The sequence below is a fragment of the Asparagus officinalis genome, unplaced genomic scaffold, assembly GCF_001876935.1.
Source record: "Asparagus officinalis unplaced genomic scaffold, Aspof.V1 AsparagusV1_Un327, whole genome shotgun sequence".
Lineage (NCBI taxonomy): Eukaryota > Viridiplantae > Streptophyta > Magnoliopsida > Asparagales > Asparagaceae > Asparagus > Asparagus officinalis.
The window spans coordinates 11,152-34,471 of record NW_017972592.1 but is presented as its reverse complement, the minus strand read 5'-3'; the positions used below and the strand labels follow the sequence as shown (position 1 = coordinate 34,471).

Here is a 23,320-nt window from a genome sequence, read left to right as displayed (position 1 = left end):
GCGGAGCTCGATCGAGAGAGAGAGAGAGAGAGAGAGAGAGAGAGCTGGGTTGAGCACGAGAGGAGTTGGTGAGGGTTTAAATAAAAAAGTTTAATAATAAAAAATTAAGATATGATTGATGATGAGCTGCTTAGTCTAATTTTATGGTGCGCGTGGACAGAGATGGCCGGAGCTCGAGCTCGAGAGAGAGAAAGAAAGAGAGAGAAAGAGAGAGAGAGAGCTGGGTTGAGCACGAGAGGAGTTGGTGAGGGTTTAAATAAAAAAGTTTAATAATAAAAAATTAAGATATGATTGATGATGAGCTGCTTAGTCTAATTTTATGGTGCGCGTGGACAGCCGTTTTCTTGGAAAAGTGAGGAGAGAAAACGTGATGAGGGGGATGGTTGTTGGGGGTTTGACGGGGAGCAACAGCTTTGGATTATTTTCAAATGGGTTCAGGTATTTAAACGAAAATAATTAAATAAATAGTTACGGGTATAAAAAAATTAAACCGATTACGGAATAATTATCTACAAATAAAAACGTACATGTTGTGCTAATAAAACTGTTGATACGAAATAGTCGAAATATACACATATTATATAATTAAACGAGAATAAATAGTAATAAAAATATATTTACTTATATTTAAAATTAAATAATTATGTAACAATTATCTACACGATAAAACGTACCAGTTATGCTAATATGACAGCTAATACGTGATAATTAAAATAATATAATAATTTACACAAATAATATGTAATTAATAATTCAACATAATACAAGAATTAATACGTAATAGTAATAATAATACGACATATTATTTAAAATAATACGTAATAGTATCAGTAACACAACGGATAAATCTCAGAAATTTTAATTGCACTAAATTAATCTATAAATATCAAAACCATTTAAATAAATATAAAACTTAGACTTTAAATCATAGAAAATTTCTAGAAAATCGAGAAAAATACAAATACTCTTTTAAAAATCATAATTAAATAATTTAAAATACCACAAATTTATTTTAACTTGTATCAAAATTTTACGGTCATTACATTCTACCCTCATTAAAACAAATTCCGTCTTCGGAATTCAAAATACGTGTGACGCACAAAGAACCCAAGGACAGGAATATGGAAATGAGGTCATAGCACGTCATGACAAATGTGTGAGCAATGTTGAATGAGGAAATAGATGTGTATATTATAAGTTATACAAGACACAATAGAGAATAATTCATGAGAATCAAAAGTAAATAGTCAATGCAAATATATAAAGCAAATTAAAGTCATAAGAAAGTCTGATATGTAGTATAAATAATAAGAATGATGTAAGTATAACATATAGAGAGTGAATACATAATTGAAATAGATTGCTTAAGCATGTATATTGTAAATAAATAATTAATACGTATCAAATTATAATATAACACAACATCTAGACATAAGCAAAAATATAAATATAAGTCAACACAGTTTAATAGCAAGAAGTTAACAGCAAATATACAATTATAAAAAAATACAATATCAACATGATATTATTGATAGTATCCTAAGATGACACATCACAACGTTAAAACATAATCAATAACACATAATTGGTAAAATACAACAAATATAACAAATATATAGTATAAAAATATGATATGAAATATAAATACATAATTCAACCACTTGTCAATCACTAGAATATATGATAAAGCGTATCAACTCAACGATATAAATAATAAAGAAGATAAACGACAAAAATATCAACAAAATATAAGTCAATCATCCGCAAGCAGGTGATAAACATGATAAAACACCAAAACACAAGTATACAATACGAATATGAGATGAATCATATACAAGCAAAAGAAACACTTGAAGATTATACAAGCAAAACACATAGCAAAGAATCAACATATATGTAGTTTAGATAAACACATTGTACAACAAAAGAGACAGAAAGATAATAATAAAAATATCAAATTATGATAGAAATATCATACAATCAGTTAGTAGAATAAATATCCAAGATATACAAAGTATAGTTATAAACATAACACATGAATGCAATCAGCGAATTACATTCAATTAAATAAAACGTATAAGGCACAAGTATCGAAATAAAAATTACAATTATGTTAAAAGTTCAAAGATAGCATTATAGCAAGACATGTCTAAAGTAGTCAAAACATAAACACGCGTAAGGAAGCATATACATAAAAATCAAATATATCAAACAGTAAAGATAGAACATAACGACAATCCAATAAGTAGTTGTAGTTATAATCAATATTTTTTTATTTTTTTATTTTTTTTGAGAACATTCGACAGTAAATAATTAACGTACACGACACAATACTAAATCAAATACTAAACATGTTTATATAATATAGCAATTAAAATCATCATATATAATAGCCATTAAAATAAACACACACATAATAACAAACATATAAAAAGTCTAAATACTCGTAGTTAATAATGCTAACAAGATAAACTATGATGAAAATAGTCACAAAAATATTATATGACAAAATAGACATAATAACAAATAAGTAATACTAAATAAACATATTATATACAACATAATAAGAATGACTTAAGTATATATGTATCCGACAAACAATATAATAAATTAAAATATTAGCAATATTCATATGGTAAATAATAAATATAAACAAGATACAACAATAATAATCATTGCTGTATAAAATCAATTCAGATGTAGCAATATATGGCATAGTAATCAAAATCACATAAATACAATCGGCATAAATATACATAAAAATGATGTATAATACATAAAACATAAATTATAAAAGATAAAATAGATATATAAACAAATAAAAACATAAGAAGGGCATATATTCGTATAATAAAAACAACGATAAATTTTAGATAAACATATCATGAATGATTAATGAACATGTGAACATAAACACTGATAATAAATAAAACAGAACATTATTAGATAAGGTTGATACTAGAAATGATTAAGGACTATAAGTCAATAAAAATATATATCGTAAATATAATAATATACGTGAATACACTTATAATAAAAAGAATAGTGAGTCTAAAAGAATGAAAAGTAAAACACAACATAAGTAAAGGAAAATAATGAATAGAGAATGGACAACAACCAATGACATAAAAAAAATCTAAAAATAACATAAATCTCGAAAAACAACATATACAATGTAGATATGAAAAGTATATTAGAACACAAGGAAATAATCTGAATATCAGACATGCCAAGTAAGGTGTATGAGAAGTCTAGAAAAATGTGAAACACTTAATGAACATGATATGAACATGTATAAACAACATAGTCAAATGAAAATATATACAATATAACAATTATGACAATATAATCAATATATAAACAATACTAACAAAATCATAACAAAATAAACGAATGGTGTTAATAGTAGATCACTAAGCATATATCACTTACCAATATGTAATAATAAATGTGTCAAGAAGAATGATGATTGAATAGGAAAATAACTAACTAATATAATACACTTCAATAATACACATTAATCGCATATATACTAAAACTATTGTGCATATGTTAAAATAAATACAATATGCATGTAATTCCGAGTGAAATTTAAAATTTTGATTATACTATAGTAACATATTAAGATAAATGATATTTGATGCTAGCTGATATGAGATAACAATAGTAATATGAAAATATTGACCGCCAAAAAACAATAAAATGTAAATATTAAAAATGTGAATGAATTGAAAAAAAACATTAACATGTACAAAATACTATGAAACTGTGAATAGTTATAGTAACTGTCATGCAAAATAAGTAAATATTACTAACAATGAACAAAACATGATTGATGTATGACATACTATATACTGCATTTTACATAAAAATATACAATATAATGATAGAGTATATGACTAAAGAATATTATAACAAACACACATATGAATGCATATCATGTAATTAACCAATGCTAATATACACTAATATCATACGTCAACTAGAATATTCACCATCTACAAGTACACCATATTAATATATAAAATGATGCAATTCATAAATAATATTTTACTAAACTGAAATAGCTAATATACTAAAAAGGATTAATAGTGTGAATAATATATAAAATAAAATACTACAATAATATGTGGCATTATCAGCACGAGGAAAGAGAAGTTATAGGAAGAGAGAGTAGTCACGAAGCGACGGGACAAGAATCGCAGGAAACTCTGGAGTCAAAGAGTGATAAGATAGGGATGAAATAAAATCTACCAAGAAAATAGGATAAGGGCTTAAGAATAGTCTCGCGGATAAAATATGATATGTTTCTAAATTGCTCATTATATTCTCACTGGTAGGGACTCGGGATCGTGACCGGGACCGTGACCTACATGGGCCACCACTAAAAACTGTCACGCCCCGCTTTCCAAAATACCAGAGAATAGGGACGCGAGCAAGCCCGCGACGTATTAGATTAAGGAAAATAAATAAAATTAAACATTTCTCCTCAACCTAATACGCTAAGCGTCAAGAAATAAATACAAAGGCATAGGTCCCCGATCACAGTATAGAGAATATAATGAACAACTCAGAATAAAAAGAGACATATCACAAATAGAATATCATCCGAGACACAAAGTTTGGGTCAATATGCCCTTATTACAAAACAGTCCGACTAAAATAAGAAAATACATAGTCTAACAAAATAAGAAGGAAGTACTGTAAAAATAACTAAGTCCCTCGAAAGACTAAAGGATAAGGTACTACATAAGTAATCTAGTGTCCATCAGTGATTACGTAAAAGAAAAGGCTAAGCTTCCGTCTGTTCTTCTGTTCCACCTGGAAGACACTCCGGCTGGGAATACTCCTGCTCTAATGCATCATCATCCTGGACCTGTCCATCCTCTAAATCTGACGTACACCAGAGAAAATAGGTGTACGTCAGCGTGTATGGCACACGGCAAGATCCCACAAGGGAAGTAGAAACGGTCGAACGACCAATGCAAGAACAATAATAATAATAGTAATAATCTAAATAAAATCCACCACTAGAATATAATAATCAGAAGAATCCAAAATCGATCGGGTAACGAGGTCATGTAGCTAGCGATCAGACTAATCATCCAAGTAACGAGGTCATACTACTAGCCATTGTATAACAGGTCACTAGTCACATCTCACACAGAGTCAACGCTCCTGTCATCGGATAACTGACTGTTCACAAATCCTCTACGTGCATCCAATCCCGCTACACATGCAGCCTAGAGGACTGCACGCAATCCGTTTTTGTCTGATCCGAACTTCAAACAGAACTCGGGTGAAGAAATAAATTTCCCACTGACCAAAGTGATGTACACACTTCACTTTAGCCCTACAAACTAACCCCGATGGCGACACCAACCACGGGAGCGAGCCTGGAAGATACATCAACAGTCTTATCCGATCACATGAATATTAACTTCCCCATCCCAACTCTTCTCGTTTTTCTAAGCTAACACAACACACAGGTTTCTAAGTCTTAAACAGGACACACCAGGCCACACTAGTCATGAATTTCTAACGGTTCTCAAACGTAACATAGAGTAATAAATGCAACTAATCATATACAACAAGATCATAACATATCACATAATTAAATTTAAGAAACATAAATCATAAAAAATTCATAATAATCCCTTTTCTAAAATAAATGTTTTAAAAATATTTATAATTATTCTAAAATAATTGTTTTTATAAAACTTTCTTAAATTATTAAAATTATTCTAAATTGATACTTATTCTAAAATAAATTCTTTTAAATTATTTATAATTATTCTAAAATAATTCTTTTATCAAATAAATTCTATTAATTTATTATAATTACTCAAAATGATTTTTCACCAAAATAGTAATTATATTAAATTGATTATTTTGTCAATAAATTCTTTAAAAATATAAATTAATCTAAAATTATTTTATTTTATTTTATCTTTATAGTATCTATTATCACAATATTATTTTTTGTACTTTTTAATATCATTCGTCAAATAAATCCGTGCAGGTCATCGCAGTATATGTATTACAACGTGAATGGTCATACGTTATTGTTCACAGTCCATTTTGTTCACGACAGTTCTATACATCATAGTTCTCAGTTCAATTCGTTCACGACAGTTCTTAACGAGTAATTATTCGGGTAACGAGTTCGTATGCATAATTAATCTGTGATCAAATAATTAATCTGTGATCAATCTAAAATTGTACTAAGCAAGAATAGGGATCTTGCAAGCAACTAATTAATTCAGAGCGGATCTAAGAATTGAATGACAAATCAAGAGAGTATCGGGATCTTGCCTACGAGACCGTGGGGTCTGATGATGAGGCTACGATGCCGATGCGGACGCGACGTGTGGCGATCGAGGTGATGTAGCGGATGGCGGTTCTGCAACTAGGTATGTGTCAGCATACGATCGAACAGATGGCGTACGATGGAGGAGACGGGGCGGATGATTGGCAGTGAGCTCGACGGCGAGGCGGAGGGGCTGTCGGGTTTGGGGATAGCCAATGACGGAAGGTAGCGTCGGGCGTCGCTGCGTGTCGGCGGGTGGTGGCGCGACAGGGGGAAGAGGAGCTCGGCAGGGAGCTCGGCAGGGGGCTGCAGGAGTTGAGCGGTGGCTCATACAGCAGGCCGGTTGAGGCTGGCGGCGATGAGGAGGGTTGTCGGGTGGGAGACTGTGTCGGCAAGGAGATGGGGGCTGCGGGTTTGGGCTTTGGTGACGGCTGCGGGGTCTTGAGGTGTCAGGCGACGGTCTGGGTCGAAGGAGGCGGCGAACAAGGGTCGGGCAGCGGTGAAGGATGTCGGAGATCTAGGGAGTGGGTTCGGTCGCTGTCAGAGCGGGAGGACAGGCGTGGTGATGGTCGGCGATGATGTGAAGGTTCAGGTGAGGTTGGCGACGGCCTTCGAGCAGGGTGAGGCCGAGCGGCGGGAGACGCTCTGTGCGGCCCGGCGTGGACTGGCGGCTGCGGGTTCGAGCTCAGGGGGGGGGAGGCGCGGGAGGAACTTGGGTTGAAGGCGAGGGAGGCAGATGTGGCGGTGGAGGGCAGCAGCGGGGGAGCGGCCAAGGAAAGCGGCTGAGGAGAGAGAGACGGGGCTGAGGTGGGCGGTGCGGTCTCGTTGAGGGGCGGAGCTCGATCGAGAGAGAGAGAGAGAGAGAGAGAGAGAGAGCTGGGTTGAGCACGAGAGGAGTTGGTGAGGGTTTAAATAAAAAAGTTTAATAATAAAAAATTAAGATATGATTGATGATGAGCTGCTTAGTCTAATTTTATGGTGCGCGTGGATAGCCATTTTCTTGGAAAAGTGAGGAGAGAAAACGTGATGAGGGGGATGGTTGTTGGGGGTTTGACGGGGAGCAAAAGCTTTAGATTATTTTCAAATGGGTTCAGATATTTAAATAAAAATAATTAAATAAATAGTTACGGGTATAAAAAAATTAAACCAATTACGGAATAATTATCTACAAATAAAAACGTACATGTTGTGTTAATAAAATAGTTGATACGAAATAGTCGAAATATACACATATTGTATAATTAAACGAGAATAAATAATAATATAAATATATTTACTTACATTTAAAATCAAATAATTATGTGACAATTATCTACATGATAAAACGTACCAGTTATGCTAATACGACAGCTGATACATGATAATTAAAATAATACAATAATTTACACAAATAATACGTAATTAATAATTCAACATAATACAAGAATTAATACGTAATAGTAATAATAATACGACGTATTATTTAAAATAATACGTAATAGTATCAGTAACACAACGGATAAATCCCAAAAAATTTCATTGCACTAAATTAATATATAAATATCAAAACTATTTAAATAAATATAAAACTTAGACTTTAAATCATAGAAAATTTCTAAAAAATCGAGAAAAATACAAATACTCTTTTAAAAATCATAATTAAATAATTTAAAATACCAAAAATTTATTTTAACTAGTATCAAAATTTTACGATCATTACAATTTTTTTTCCATTCTTTCCCTTTCCTTAGTCATCTCATAAACCCACTGATAGGGATAGTTACTAGACCGCCCAAGATAATAGGTAGGCCGTGGACCAAGCTCATTAAAGGCTTACTTTTAACCGTCCAACTATATTTTTAGGCTAATTAAAAAGACCTTTGGTCTAAGAAACCTTTCAAAAAGACTGTCTAATCCATGTAATACTTTTAAGTGTTTCAAAAATAATATCTCATGTTCGATAACTGACATCAACAAGGGACACAATTGTAATTTTAGTGAATTGAGAGACTAGTTCCCAAACATTAAGGATGTAAGGGACTATGATAAAAAAAATCTTTATTTTTAAATTTGAGGATATAAGCTGTAGTTGTTGGTTTAATCTGATAAGGGGTCTTTACATGGTTTTTTTTCAAATTGTTAACCTATGAATTAAATTTTTTATTTTTGTAACTTGATTACAAAAGAGAGGAGAACGAAATTGGTTCTTCCCCTTTGTTTAAAACTGGGTTCTTCACGGTGGCGATGGAGTGCCTCCCTCGAATGCTTGCGTCGAGTTTGCTCTCCGTTGACGATCCGCACGTCTTGATTCACTGGAACGATGTCTTCTCCTCACGATTTGACGTTGTGGAGAACTTGCGTGTCAAGTTTTAGAACTCTTGATGAGTTGATAACTCTGAACGAGTTTGAAACTCTATGAAAGAGTTGATTTGAACCGAAAGTTCGGTTAATAAGCCAAGGATCAAAGCCTCTGGATCTCGGTTGCTGAAGAATGCTTCCAGATCCGATGATTGAAGAAGCTCCTATTGCCGATCTCTCCCTTTGCTGCCAAGTCTCAGCTCCGGATAAATGCCAACCTTCAGTGGTCGATCCGAGCCAAAAATTCCAACCGAAAAAGAAGCCCCTGAACTGAATTGATCTTCAGTTATTTATAGAGGATTAAGGGGGTGAAACCGCCCCTTAAATCTCTCCTAAGTGGGATGTAACCGCCCCCAAATCGTGGGCAACGGTTTTAGAACCGTTCAACTCATGTTGAATGAGTCAAACGCCCACGTTGGCGTTCAGGACCCTAACCTCACGTCTTAGGATTGAGACGCGAGGTTGGGTGTTGGCTGAACATTGATGAACGCGAGGGTCGCTCGCGTTTTGGTTTGTTGTAGCTTAGAAACGCGGGGGTCGGTGTTGGCTGGACCCCTACGAACGCGAGGGTCGCTCACGTTTTGCCTGTTGTAACGCGGGGTTCGACCTTGGCGTTTTGATGTTGAAACGCGGGGTTCGACCACGGGGTTCGACCTTGGCGTTTTGATATTGAAACGCGGGGTTCGACCCTGGTGTTTTGATGTTGTGACGCGGGTTTCGACCCTGGCGTTTTGATATTGTAACGCGGGTTTCGACCCTGGTGTTTTGATGTTGTGACGCGGGGTTCGACCCTGGCGTTTTATTGTTGACACACGGGGAGGATCACCACGTCTTGGTGTTGATATACGGGGAGGATCACCGCGTCTTGGTGTTGATATACGGGGAGGACCTCCGCGTCTTGCCTTGAAGAGATTATCAACAAGTAATCTCTTTTGTCATAGCGTTGCAAAGATCATTGTCTTGTAATCTTCGTCTTGGCTCCTTGAGAATATGAGAGTCGTCAGATTGTAACTCCCGATGTTGATTGTGAATGCTGTTGAACTAGAGCTCTCATCGGCTGTCGTGAAGGTCGTCAGATTGTAACCTTCAGCAATCTACGCGAAAGTCTTCAGATTACAGCCTTCTGGAAGTCGTCAGATTGTAACTTCCATCATCGGTGGTTGATGGGGGATAAGCTATCTATTGTGATTTTTAGACAGCCTACAGTGTCTAATCATGTCAGTTATGTATTTTTAATCGTTGAATACTTTTTGTAGTTATCAAAAACCATTTAGAGTATGATATGGTTTTCAATAAATATGTAAATAAATGAATTGTCACATCATCTTAACTATCTTCACTTTTCTACTTTCCAACGATAATTTACTTGTGTAAACAAACATTGTATTTCACTTGCATGACGACATAGATACATTTTCTCTCTTGTAAAAAAATGGCTTTCACACTTCCAATTCACTTTCAATTTGCCAAACATCCCCTTAACCGGTTGAGATTTAAATCGTTTTGTAATCTTTGCTTTAACTCTTTGACATGTGAAAATCTTCGAATTGTAGCCTTCTGGAAGTCGTCAGATTGTAACTTCCATCATCGGTGTTTTGATGGGGATCAGCTATCTATTGTGATTTTTAGACAGCCTACAGAACCCCCTCCAAAGTTTTCGAAAGTTCGCGGTTGACTGGGACGAATTTTCGGAATACTTTGGATCTTAACTCTGATCTTAGAGCTGTTGATTCCTTGTCGTAAAGGAGTCGTTCTCTGCACTTGCTTTGAAGGCATCTTGGTTGAAGGGATCTGCCACGTAGGACCTTTGTGAAGGTATGCGTCATAATCCTGCTTCTGGAATGCGGGGGTGGACCCCTGCGTTTTGGACTTGAGACGCGGGGCTGATTTCGGCGTTTTGGATTTGAAACCCGGTTGTGACCTCGGCGTCATGATCTGGACTGTGGGGGTGGACCCTGTATTTTGAATTTGGAACACGGGTGTGACCTCGGCGTTCGGTTTTTGTATCGCGGGTCTGACCTCAACGTTTTGACTTAAGATATGGAAGTGGCTTCCGTGCATTTTTGACTAAGTCTTTGAGACTTGTCTTTGGCTCATCTGTTTTAAGTCTCGGCTCACATCCATTAAGCTGATGGGCCTGCAAACGTGCATAGGATTTTTGGCAAACCCTCAGCCATCAACGGATTTGATAAGCCTTTACCGACTACCGTTTGAGTCGGGCTAGCATGTGAATTATTTGAATCCGTTTCACATGTAACGTTGTGCTAAGAGAATGAACCTTCTTAGACTTGATGCTATGATTTTGAATACATAGACTTTGTCATTTTTTACGGAAAAAGACTAACCGGCGACGCGTGTTAGGCGTAGGCTTATCCCTACTTAGGATTTGGGATAAGGTTCCCCATGCGTGTAAGACATGGATTTTGGTGTTATTAATAACGACCCGCTACGATGTTGAATACGTAGACTTTTGTCCTTTTTTACGGTGAAAGATTAACCGACAACGCGTGTTAGGCGTAGACTTATCTCTAATTTGGGATCGAGATAAAGTCCCCCATGCGTGAAGGCATGGATTTTTGGTGTCGTTTCTTCCCGTATGGCTTGAAACACCGAAAGAAAGTTGGAAGTGCCAGAGGTATAGTATTAACTTGGCATGAATTTTCACCTAAAGTGAAATTCAAAAATTTTCTTTATTATCACTAGGATGGGGATTTTATAATGACAACTTGTTATTCTTGTTGAAAAAAAAGGATTAACAAGTTCATTAGGGGGGTGACTGTTAGAGGTGTGATGTTAACCTAACAGTATTTTATGGGCTTATCGCTCTATTGAAGAGAGTCGATAAGTTGATTTGGTCAGAGGTGTGATGTTAACTTGACTGGTTCGTGGACCTATCGCTCTATTGAAGAGAGTCGATAAGTTGATTGTTACGATCAAGACAACTTTGAGGACCTATCGCTCTATTAGAGAGAGTCAATAAGTGGATTGTGTCAGAGGTGTGATGTTAACGTGACAGGAGGAAATATTGCGATCAGGGCAATTTTGAGGACTTATCGTTCTATTGACGAGAATCGATAAGCTGATTTTTGTCAGAGGTGTGATTTTAACGTGACAGGAAGAAATATTGCGATCAGAGCAATTTTGAGGACTTATCGTTCTATTGATGAGAATCGATAAGCTGATTTTTGTCAGAGGTGTGATTTTAACGTGACAGGAAGAAATATTGCGATCAGGGCAATTTTGAGGACTTATCGTTCTATTGACGAGAATCGATAAGCTGATTTTTGTCAGAGGTGTGATTTTAACGTGACATGAGGATGTTGCGATTGGAGCAACTTTGGGGACTTATCATCCTATTGAAGAGGATTGGTAAATGGATTTGTCAGAGGTTTGATGTTAACGTGACATGAGGATGTTGCGATTGGAGCAACTTTGTGGACTTACCATCCTATTGAAGAGGATTGATAAGTGGATTTGTCAGAGGTTTGATGTTAACGTGACATGAGGATGTTGCGATTGGAGCAACTTTGTGGACTTATCATCCTATTGACGAGGATTGATAAGTGGATTGTCAGAGGTTTGATGTTAACGTGACAGATTTATGTACTTGTGACTTGCACAAGATTTTGGGAATTAGCGTCTCGCTGGGGAGACTTGCTAGGTGAGTTTATCATCAGGAACAATGAGTTTTGATACCTGTGATTTGAATTCGATTTTGAAGACTTATTGTCTTGCTGGGGAAGATTGCGATTTGAGCAATTTTGAGGACTTATAATCCTATTGTCAATGATTGATAAGTTGATTGTTGTCAGAGGTATATTGTTAACGTGACAAATTGGGAGTGATGCAAGTTGAATGCATACTCTGTGGGGATGATAATCGTCAGAAGTTTAATGTTAACTCGACGGTGTGAAAGATTCGTTACTCTTAAGCCAATGGATTCCAAGTAACCAACCCCCAGTCTTGATTAAGACTTAGCAGGGGAAGAAAAAGAGATAGACAAGGCACATCGCCTAGTGAGGCACTATCCATGAAGTCGAAATAGAGGCACATCACCTGGTAGGCCATTATCTGATAAGTTTGACTATCAGAGGTAATCATTAACGTGATAGTTTTGTGGATCCGCCATCCTATTGAAGAGGATTGGCAGAAGAATTTGGAGGGAGCAGACTATCAGAGGTGATCATTAACGTGATAGTTTTAGTGGACCTGTCATCCTATTGAAGCGGATTGACAAGTTGATGAACTATCAGAGGTAAATGTTAACGTGATAGTTTTGGTAGATTCTGTGGTTGACAGAATCCAATGAACTACAAATCAATCAACCCCCAGTCATGGGGAAAAAGGGTAGACATGGCACGTCGCCTAGTGGGCCCCAATCTAACGAGCTTGACTATCAGAGGTAGTTGTTAACGTGATAGTTATTGGAGACCCGGCATCCTACTGAAGAGGATTAGCTTCAGTGGTCGTAGTATCTTCTGGTTCTGACTGGGAAGAATGAGCTTGGTCCGATTGCTCAGGAGAAGATTGGGCTTGGTCCGATTGCTCGGGCTGATCTTGCCCACTTTGTTCTTCAGCTTTGATCCTGGCAATAATCTTCTGAGCCTGTTCGCCTTGAGAGATCAGTTGTCTCCAAGAACGACATTCTGCAACCCCTATTCGAGCTAGGATGAGTTGTCTCCAATAACGGCATTCTGCAACCCCTATTCGAGCTAGGATGTTGGTCTGTAGGTTGTGTCGACAGGTCTCTACTAAGGTAGACTGTGTCATACCTGACGAACACCGGAGAGCCATGGTTCGGAACCTCTTGACGAAGGCTTTGACGGACTCCCTCTTCTCCTGCTTAGAGAGATCAGTTGTCTCCAAGAACGACATTCTGCAACCCCTATTCGAGCTAGGATGTTGGTCTGCAGGTTGTGTCGACAGGTCTCTACTAAGGTAGACTGTGTCATACCTGACGAACACCGGAGAGCCATGGATCGGAACCTTTTGACGAAGGCTCTGACGGACTCCCTCTTCTTCTGCTTAGTAGCAAAAAGGGTATGGATGGAGACTTCTGTATCCTCTTCAAAAAATCTTGACAGGAAGAGTCTCTCTAAATCTGCCCACCTTTGGATACATCCGGCAGGTAGTTTCCTGAACCATTCAAAGGCAACTCCCTTAAGGGTGCCAATGAACAATCGAGCCAGTATGGCATCGTTTGATATTACATTCCCAGTCTGTGACTTGAAATGATAGATATGTTGGTTCGGTGATCCCGTGCCGTCAAAAGCTTGTAGCGTCGGGACTTCAAATTTTGGAGGATAAGAGGCTGCGTCCCATTCGGCAGGGTAGGGGCTGACAACTCCCTCATCTTGGAGCTCGCTTCTGTTAGCAATGACATTGAGGCGGGCTTCCAATTCCTCGATTTTAGCCGACTGAGGATTTTGCTCATACTCCGTCTCTCTTCCTTCATCAGAGGAAGATTCCAGGTTGTGGGCTTCTTGGTCAGAAGCCGTGTCATCAACCATTTTTCCCTTCCCTTTGCTTGTGTGAGGTCGGGACGAAGACGTTCTTTCCCTTCGGGAAGATTCTTGCCTGAGTGGCGAATCTGTCTTCTGAGATTTGGCCTTGTCTGCGACGAGTTGAGTCAACAGGGCCAGGAGTTCATTGATGGCCTCTTGCTGAGATTTGAGCATGGCCTCCTGCTCATCAAGTCTCTTCGCGAGATCTTCATGGTTTCCCGTCATATAAGCGTAGCTCTCATGTTCAACAAAAGAGCTTGATGACTGGGACTCTGCAATGGCTGAGTGTTCATCATTGGAATTGGTTCCCCTGGTTTGAGCATGGCCTCCTGCTCATCAAGTCTCTTCGCAAGATCTTCATGGCCTCCCGTCATATAAGCGGAGCTCTCATGTTCAACAAAAGAGCTTGATGACTGGGACTCTGCAATGGCTGAGTGTTCATCATTGGAATTGGTTCCCCTGGCTAAACTCCGATAGTTGACAGGGGGAATGGCTCCTGTTCGCGTCCGAGTATGTTGATAAACTCCATCAGACTTATTTAGGAAGTCTTTCAAGCCAGGAGATTGATCGTTCTCTGACTCATCGGAACTAGGAACTGATGATCTCTCTCTGCCGATCATGTTAGAAGTGACTCTAAGGTATTCATCCTCAGAAGTCTTCTTCTTGTGTGAACGCCGTCGTTGGTTGGGTAAAGCAACGTTCGTAAATTGGTTGAACACCAGCAGTTGGGCCGCATATGAGCAGCATTGGCATCCCGAGAGGACCGTAGGAATCAGTCGTTCACATTGAAATGAACGAATGACTTGTTGCATCGATCTTTCTCTCGATGTGAACTCTCTCGAATCTGTTATAAAGATTCGAGGAGAATTACTCACTGATTGTGAGGTTTGAACTGGAACCCCCAGTCCATGATTGGACAGGACTGGCTCTTGGTGAATATGGATCTGGTTGAGATGCCTTGAATCCATAAACTTCTTATATCCGCCCCTCAACCTAGTCGCGCTACGCAGAGTATTCGGGGGTCTCGATTTGGAACTTGGGACGCGAGGGTCGCGTTTGGCATTTGAAACGCGAAGGTCGGGGGGGATGGTATACCCCCCGGCGGGGTTCGGGGCAGCGCCCCGAAGCTCCACGATATACACCAGGCGCGGTATTGGATTTGGAACTTGGGACGCGAGGGTCGCGTTTGGCATTTGAAACGCGAAGGTCGCGTTCGGCACTTGAAACGTGAGGGTCGCGTCTGGCACTTGAAACGCGAAGGTCGCGTTTTGGTTTGGCGACATGAGGGTCGCGTTCTTCATTGTCGACGCGAGGGTCGAGTTTTGACTGGGAAACGCGAAGTTGAAGTTCGCGTTCAATGTAGACTTGAGGTCCGCGTTTTGGAAGTAAAACGCGCCATTGAGGGCCGCGTTCAATCTGGTTCTCGCGAAGCTCATGTTTGGGCTCATAAACGCGAAGTTCAGGGTCGCGTTCAGGCTCACGAACGCGAATCTCGCGTTGGTTGGAGGATCGATTTTCTCGAAGTTGTGCTCGTCGCTGAGACCTTCTTCTTCGACGAGCAGCGTTCTTCTTGGCCTGCTTTAAGGTTTTTGCAGGAGCATCATCGGCGTTTATGGAGCTCATCTCCTCTCTAAGCCGTTTATGGCCTGAAACACATCGTGTTGACGCGGATGTGGGACATTCAACTCGCTGGGCGAGTTCGGCTGAGGCTAAGCTCGCTCCTGAAGCAGAGTGACTGTTCGACAAATTGCGGCCAAAGGAGAGGACTTTCTTCGGCACTCCAGCAACAGTTAGAGATTTATTCTCCTTGGAGACTTTGTGGATCTTGCGCATAGCCTTGGGGCTAAGGGATCCAGAGGAGATAGCCTTCTCAAACTTGGCTTGATCAAACTCTACCACGAGAGTTTCGACAATTGATCCAGTGAGATGAACGTCGGATTGCACCACCACTTCTTCGTCAGAGAAGCTAGTCCCCAGCAGAGTCGCCATCTTTTGTTTGTTGAAAAAATTGTAATAAAAAGAACAAAAGAAAATTGACTTGTATTCCTTTGATTCTGATTACAATTCGATTACAAAAGAGAGGAGAACGAAATTGGTTCTTCCTCTTTGTTTAAAACTGGGTTCTTCACGGTGGCGATGGAGTGCCTCCCCCGAATGCTTGCGTCGAGTTTGCTCTCCGTTGACGATCCGAATATCTTGATTCACTGGAACGATATCTTCTCCTCACGATTTGACGTTGTGGAGAACTTGCGTGGCAAGTTTGAGAACTCTGAACGAGTTTAGAAGAACTCTGTAAAAGAGTTGATTTGAACCGAAGATCGGTTAATAGCCAAGGATCAAAGCCTCGGATCTCGCGTTGCTGAAGAAGCCTTCCAGATCGATGCATTGAAAGAGCTCCTATTGGCGATCTCTCCCTTTGCGCCGAAGTCTCAGCTACCGCGATAAATTGCAACACTTCGTGGTCGATCCGCAGCCAAAAATTCCAACCGCAAAAAAGATGAGACTTGAACTGAATTGACTTCAGTTATTTATAGAGATTAAGGGTGAAACCGCCCTTAAAATCTCTCCTATGTGTGTAACCCCCTGTAAAATCGTGGAAACACGTGTTTTAGAACCGTTCAACTCATGTTGAATAGTCAAATGCCAACGTTGGCGTGTTCAGGACCCTAACCTCGCGTCTTTGAATTAGACGCGAGGGGTGTTGGCTAACATTGAATGAAAACGCCAAGGTCGCTCGCGTTTGTGTTTTGTGTCACTTAGAAACAGGCGGGTCGGTGTTGGCTGACCCCTACGAACGCGAGGTCGCCTCACGGTTCCGCCTCTTGTAACGCGGGGTTCCGACCAGCCTGCGTTTGATCTTGTGACGCCGGCTGTCACTTCGCGTTTTGTGTTGTGAGCGGGTTCGGTGTTGGGCTTGGACCCCTACGATAACGCGAGGTCACTCACGTTTTGCCTGTGTACACGCGGGGTCACCTGGCGTTTTTTGATGTGTGAAACGGCGGGTTCGACGCGGCGGTTCGACTTGGCGTTTTGATATGTGAACGCGGGTTCGACCCTGGCGTTTGATGTTTGTGTAACAGCGCGGTTTCGACCCGGTGGCGGCTATTTGATTGATTAGTAGCGCGGGTTTCGACCGCTGGCGTTTTGATGTTGGTGACGCGGGTTCGACCCTGGGTTTATTGTGGACACACGGAGGATGCACACTCTTGGTTTGAATTATACGGGAGGATGCACAGCCGTCTTGGTGTTGATATACGGGAGGACCTCACGCGTCTGCTGTGAAGAGATTAATCAACAAGTAATCTCTTTTGTCATAGCGTTGCAAAGATCATTGTCTTGTAATCTTCATCTTTGGCTCCTTGAGAATATGAGATCGTCAGATGTTAACTTGCCCGAGTTGATTGTGAATGCTGGTTGAAACTAGAGCTCTCATCGGCTGTCGTGAAGGTCGTCAGATTGTAACCTTCAGCGATCTACGTGAAAGCTTCAAATTGCAGTCTTCTGGAAGTCGTCAGATTGTAACTTCCATCATCAGTGTTTGATAGGGGATAAGCTATCTATTGTGATTTTTAGACAGCCTACAGTGTCTAATCATGTCAGTTATGTATTTTTAATCGTTGAATACTTTTTGTAGTTATCAAAAACCATTTAGAGTATGATATGGTTTTCAATAAATATGTAAATAAATGAATTGTCACATCATCTTAACTATCTTCACTTTTCTACTTTCCAACGATAATTTACTTGTGTAAACAAACATTGTATTTCACTTGCATGACGACATAGATACATTTTCTCTCTTGTAAAAAAATGGCTTTCACACTTCCAATTCACTTTCAATTTGCCAAACATCCCCTTAACCGGTTGAGATTTAAAAACAAATAAAAGACCACACTCCAAACATCATAGTTAGTCGAAAGAAGGAATACTCTCATGCGAGCATTCCAACATGTGAAACTCGTCCCATCAAAAGACGGGGGTCGGTTTATAGCATGTCCTTTTGAGAAAGCGATTGAGGATTCTAAATTTATCATCTGTCCTAGGATGTTAAGAATAATATCGGGATATCAGGCACTGATACCACTAGATCTAAGATGTGAGTCTTGGGGGGTGTTAATAGGGTTGCTACACTTTTTCGATAATAAAAAGAATTATCAAAGAATTATGCAGCCAAAAAATCAAAATAAAGAACAAGCAACGACAATCACAAACACAGAAGATTTTATAGTAGCTCTAATAAATCTCACATCCACTCTTTCTCCTCAATAGGAGGAGATGAGGAGGAGCTTCCACACTATATGGGAGTTTTCTAGATTATAAACCCAAATCTCGTAGGTGATACAAGACAACATCCTAATCTAACCCTAGACTAGTCACCTACATCAATCAATATCACACAGCTTTAAATCTGCCTCCTAGCTAGTAACGCTAACCCTTAATTAACTCTGGCTTGAGTGTGCCATACAAAACCAGTCACATTATTGTGAAAAAAAATATTTTGTATCACAAAATCAACATCAATTGAGCACAAAATAAAAAATCTTGCACCCCATTGACAATCAAATTGTTCTCGACAATCAAATTATTCTCCTTGATGATCTAAGCAAATCTCTATAAGAATAGGGGTTGAAAATGATGCTCCAGGGGTAGCACTCCTCAACATTTGTAGATCCAATGGTGAAGAACACGACTAGGGAGTAATCTGAAAAGCTTCTAGATGATTTCGATGAGATTTCAAATTCAAAATTCCAAGACCTAGCTTTCTCTCTCTTCCTCTCTCTCTTTTGTTTCAATTAGGTCGGTAGAAGTATTGTGAAATGAGAGAAGAGAAGTATATCTTGGTTGCATCGAATGGCTTGGATTAAATCTCAAAATATGAATTTTCACTTCAATCTCACCAATGAGCAGGATAACTCATCAATGACCAAAAAGTCTTTGGACTTTTTCCTTTATTGATGACTTATTAGAATCGCTGATTCACTATAAGAGCTCATCGATGAGTCCTAGGGCTCATCAATGACCAAATAGTCTCTGGACTTTTTCTCTCATCAATGAGAAATTAGAATCAATGGGTCTAACTCACTCATTGATGAGCAATAGTATTCACCGATGAGTGGTTGTATCGAAATAATGTAGGACCAACCCTCCTAACACTTTCTCGCTCAATGTAATAATAACTTTTTTGACTTTCCACCATGCCTCTTTCCTTCCTCTTCCTCTTCCTCTCCTCTTCCTCTACTTGTACCCCATTGGTACATTGCGAATATTAGGCATAAATTTCTAAACCAGATGAGAGTAAAACATAGATTATGAAATTTAATTAACTCAGAGTTAGGCTAATTGTTTTAACCTATGCGATTTATTTAATAAAAGTAATGGAGAGAGGGGACTTATTTAAAATATATGATGATTTCGGGGGACATTTTTAAAATAGGTTACATTTAGGAGACTAATATAAGAAATACCCTAACGCCTCATTTGGTACGCGGGAATGAGTGGGAATGGAATACAATTCCAACTCTTTATTCATGCGTACCAAACACGATGTATTTTTAGACGCTAGAATTGTTATTCCCACACAATTCCAACTCTTTATTCATGCGTACCAAACACGATGTATTTTTAGACGCTAGAATTGTTATTCCCACTTCTTATCAATTCCCACTTTATGTGTACCAAACACGATGTATTTTTAGACGCTAGAATTGTTATTCCCACTTCTTATCAATTCCCACTTTATGTATTAATTATCATTACCAACCATTTAACAAGGAATTAATATTCCCACTGGGAATAAAATAATCAAATAATTTTCAATTATACCCTCCTTAAAAGTTACGAATAGATATAAATTCTCATATGAAAAATTATTTCTATAGAAATAATATCATTAGCTACTCGTACAAATATACAAATAAATGTAAAATATTAAAATACTAGTCTTTGTTCGACTTTGCCTTAGTTCCATCGCGTATGCAATAGAAAAAAATCTCATCTTCGACTCGACGCGACTCGGTTAGGTAACCATTATTTCTTTTTAAAATATATATGTGTGGCTAATCTTTATCTAATGTTTACAATATTTTTTTTTATCATTTGGCGAATCGGTTGCATAATCTATTGGCAATTAGGTTAGTAAATATTTTATCTTTGGATGTACGATTTAAAGTTCCCCACAACCCAAATTATACTATGAATGTAAATACAATAAGCTTAATAGGTTGTGTGTGAACAAAGAGATAAATAAATCAAAACTAAACTCAATGTAAATCTAGCTTATGGAAATTAAGTTCAAACATATAAATTGCTAGAAATAGAGCTTATGGAAATTAAGTTCAAACATATAAATTGCTAGAAATAGAGTTTAGAAAAACTTCTCTATAGATCAATAGAAAGAGGGAGAAGAGTTGGATGCTTAAACACAATAGATGATCTCCACTTGCTTTTGTGAAATTCTCTTCACAAACAAAACTCTTAAACACTCTTTTAAACAAACTAAAACAAACTTTAAACCCTTGTTAAACTTGTTTAAAACATTCTTGGTTATCACAATAGAGCTGGGTATAAGGGGGTATTTCTAGGAAACCCCAAAGATCAAGAAACCCAAACAAAAAAAAAAACAAAAAATCAAAACATGACAAAGGCTGAAAAAAACTAGCTGTTATGTCATCAGTCGACTGACGACTTCCATCAGTCGACTGATGAGCTGACCGTTAGAGGCATTTTCCAGCTCATCAGTCGACTGACGACCTTATCAGTCGACTGATGATCTCATCAGTCGACTGGTCAGTCGACCAAAACAAAATAAAAACTATTTGTTGTTCCAGGCGATTTTTTCAATCGACACATCAGTCGACTGATGTCATCAGTCGACTGATGTCATCAGTCGGCTGATGTCATCAGTCGACTGACCAGTCGACTGATAACGGGTTATCAGCCTGTTTTGAAATAGAAATCTGATTTTTAAACATCTTTAAAAAATAGCAAATAAAATTAGAAAAATATAAAACTTTAGAAAATGATTGTAAACATGATAATATACATGTTAGTTACAAAAACTGGTTTTTAAAAAACACCTCCCAAAAGAGAAGTCTCTTCATTTTACAAAGTAGTCTAAAACATATAAATGAAAAACACTTGTTTTTGACATTGGACATAAACCATGTTTTAAAACTTTATAAACTGATTTTATAGACTTAATAAAAGATGAATGTTATGATTGTTAAGTTATATATATATATATATATATATATATACATAGAAACCAAATAAAATGTGTGTGTATATGATATTGAGCTTAAAGTACTTAACACACATAATATAAAACCTAAACTAAATTACCCAAGCTTGTGATATTCAACGAAGCTCTTTCTTGGTACACTTGCGGATGAAGCTTGAACTTGGATCTTCAACTTGAATTACAATGTTTCAACTACTATTCCACCAACCTCCATTGGATATGATCGTGAATGCTCGATTCCATCCATCCCCTAACATATTGTTTGCCCAAGCTTGTGATTTTCAACGAAGCTCTTTCTTGGTACACTTGCGGATGAAGTTTAAACTTGGATCTTCAACTTGAATTGCAATGCTTCAACCACCATTCCACCAACCTCTATTGGATATGATCGTGAAAGCTCGATTCCATCCATCCTCCAACATATTGTTTGCCTAGAATAAATACAAAACACAAACACTAGACAAACAACATTAGTGGTAAATTATTTGTTAAAGATCATCAAAACAAAAGGACCCAACAATCTCCCACTTTTTGATGATGATAAACAATTTAAAAAAAGAGATATATGCATGAGAGGAAATTAATATGTAAATTAGAATTATCATGCATATAACCAAAACAAGATATACTTATAATATTTCTCTCCCTTTGACAACATCAAAAAGGGGAAAATAAAAGAGGAAGAGAGCGAAAGCTCCCCCTACCAATAAGCATAAGTGAGTGTAAAAACAAATATAGGGATTGCTCTCCCTATCAAAATGCCTTATGGAATATATGCAATAATGACCAAGGCAAATTTATGTGAGCAAGCATAGATAGAAAATATGCTAAGTATAACCCATATACCATAAGATAATGAGAAAACATATAGATGTATCATTATAGGATAGTGTCTCATTATACAAACATAAAAACTATGTTTAAAAGTAGATTTATGAAATCAAAAGAAAAAGAACATGAGAATCATTTCCGCATACCAAACGAGGCGTTGGGCTACATTTCGAGGTCAGGGCAAAGTTTAAAGGGAAACATCAAACAAATTAATCTATGCATTAGAATAAAGAAGGATAAAATTAGTCAATCTGTTAGCGCTAAAGTACAAACGATTGAGTTATGAAATTTACCATAAGGAAAATTCTATACCAGCTAAAATCGAATGCATATACGGATAAATTATGAGAATATTTATATGAACATAAACGGATATGATGAAATTAGATAAAATTGCAAATACATAGGTTATATGTTACGAGAGAACCTATTAGTGTACTCTAAGTATAGCCAAAGCTAAAATTAGATCTATTAATCGACATCTGTTCTAGTAATTTGGATACACATCCAAAATTTTCACTATTTGTTCAATACCAATAAGAAATAGATATAGACAATTTAGTTTCCATATTCGCACCCTAACGTATGCATTTCCAGATATTTTTATCCTAATGTGCACACCGTGGTCCCTGTTTTTTAAGCATGAACTTGCCTTCCTCTAATTTTTAACACATTTGATTTAATTATTGTACGCTTAAAACTAGAAATCATACTTACTCCTATATACTTAAAGAATAATCTAAGTTTTAATACATTTAATTTATAAATCATATCTACTCCTCTGTACTTTAGGAAGTATCCACTTTTTAATACATCATGTGAGATTAAAGTGTAGATATGTGCATATGTGTAATTTAGTAAGAAACACTATCGCTTCTATACCGTCGTGGGCTGGGCCGAGGCCCATAGAGATGGCAACAAAATCAGCAAGCACGGGCGAGGCTTTCCGGCCAGGGAAAAAAAAAGAAAAGAAAATGCAGTCCCTGTACCTTCTTAGTCGGAGCTCCTCCGACTACAGGGGAGGAGGTGGACTTCTTCCTACCCCTTCAAGAAATCTATCCTCCTCGTGGGCCCACACCTTCGGTCGAGGGCGGTGGT

At 37.8% G+C, this 23,320-nt stretch overlaps 1 protein-coding gene across 1 annotated transcript in view; it reads left to right on the top strand.

Moving 5' to 3' along the window:
- The first annotated feature begins 6,449 nt into the window (after positions 1 to 6,449).
- The window catches only part of LOC109827628, a 22,201-nt gene continuing 5,330 nt past the window's right edge, over positions 6,450 to 23,320 (top strand). The window contains exons 1-2 of the mRNA XM_020394643.1: positions 6,450 to 6,535; positions 6,764 to 6,902. Of these exons, the coding sequence (XP_020250232.1) occupies positions 6,450 to 6,535; positions 6,764 to 6,902 (225 nt within the window). The remainder of the gene's footprint in view (positions 6,536 to 6,763; positions 6,903 to 23,320) is intronic.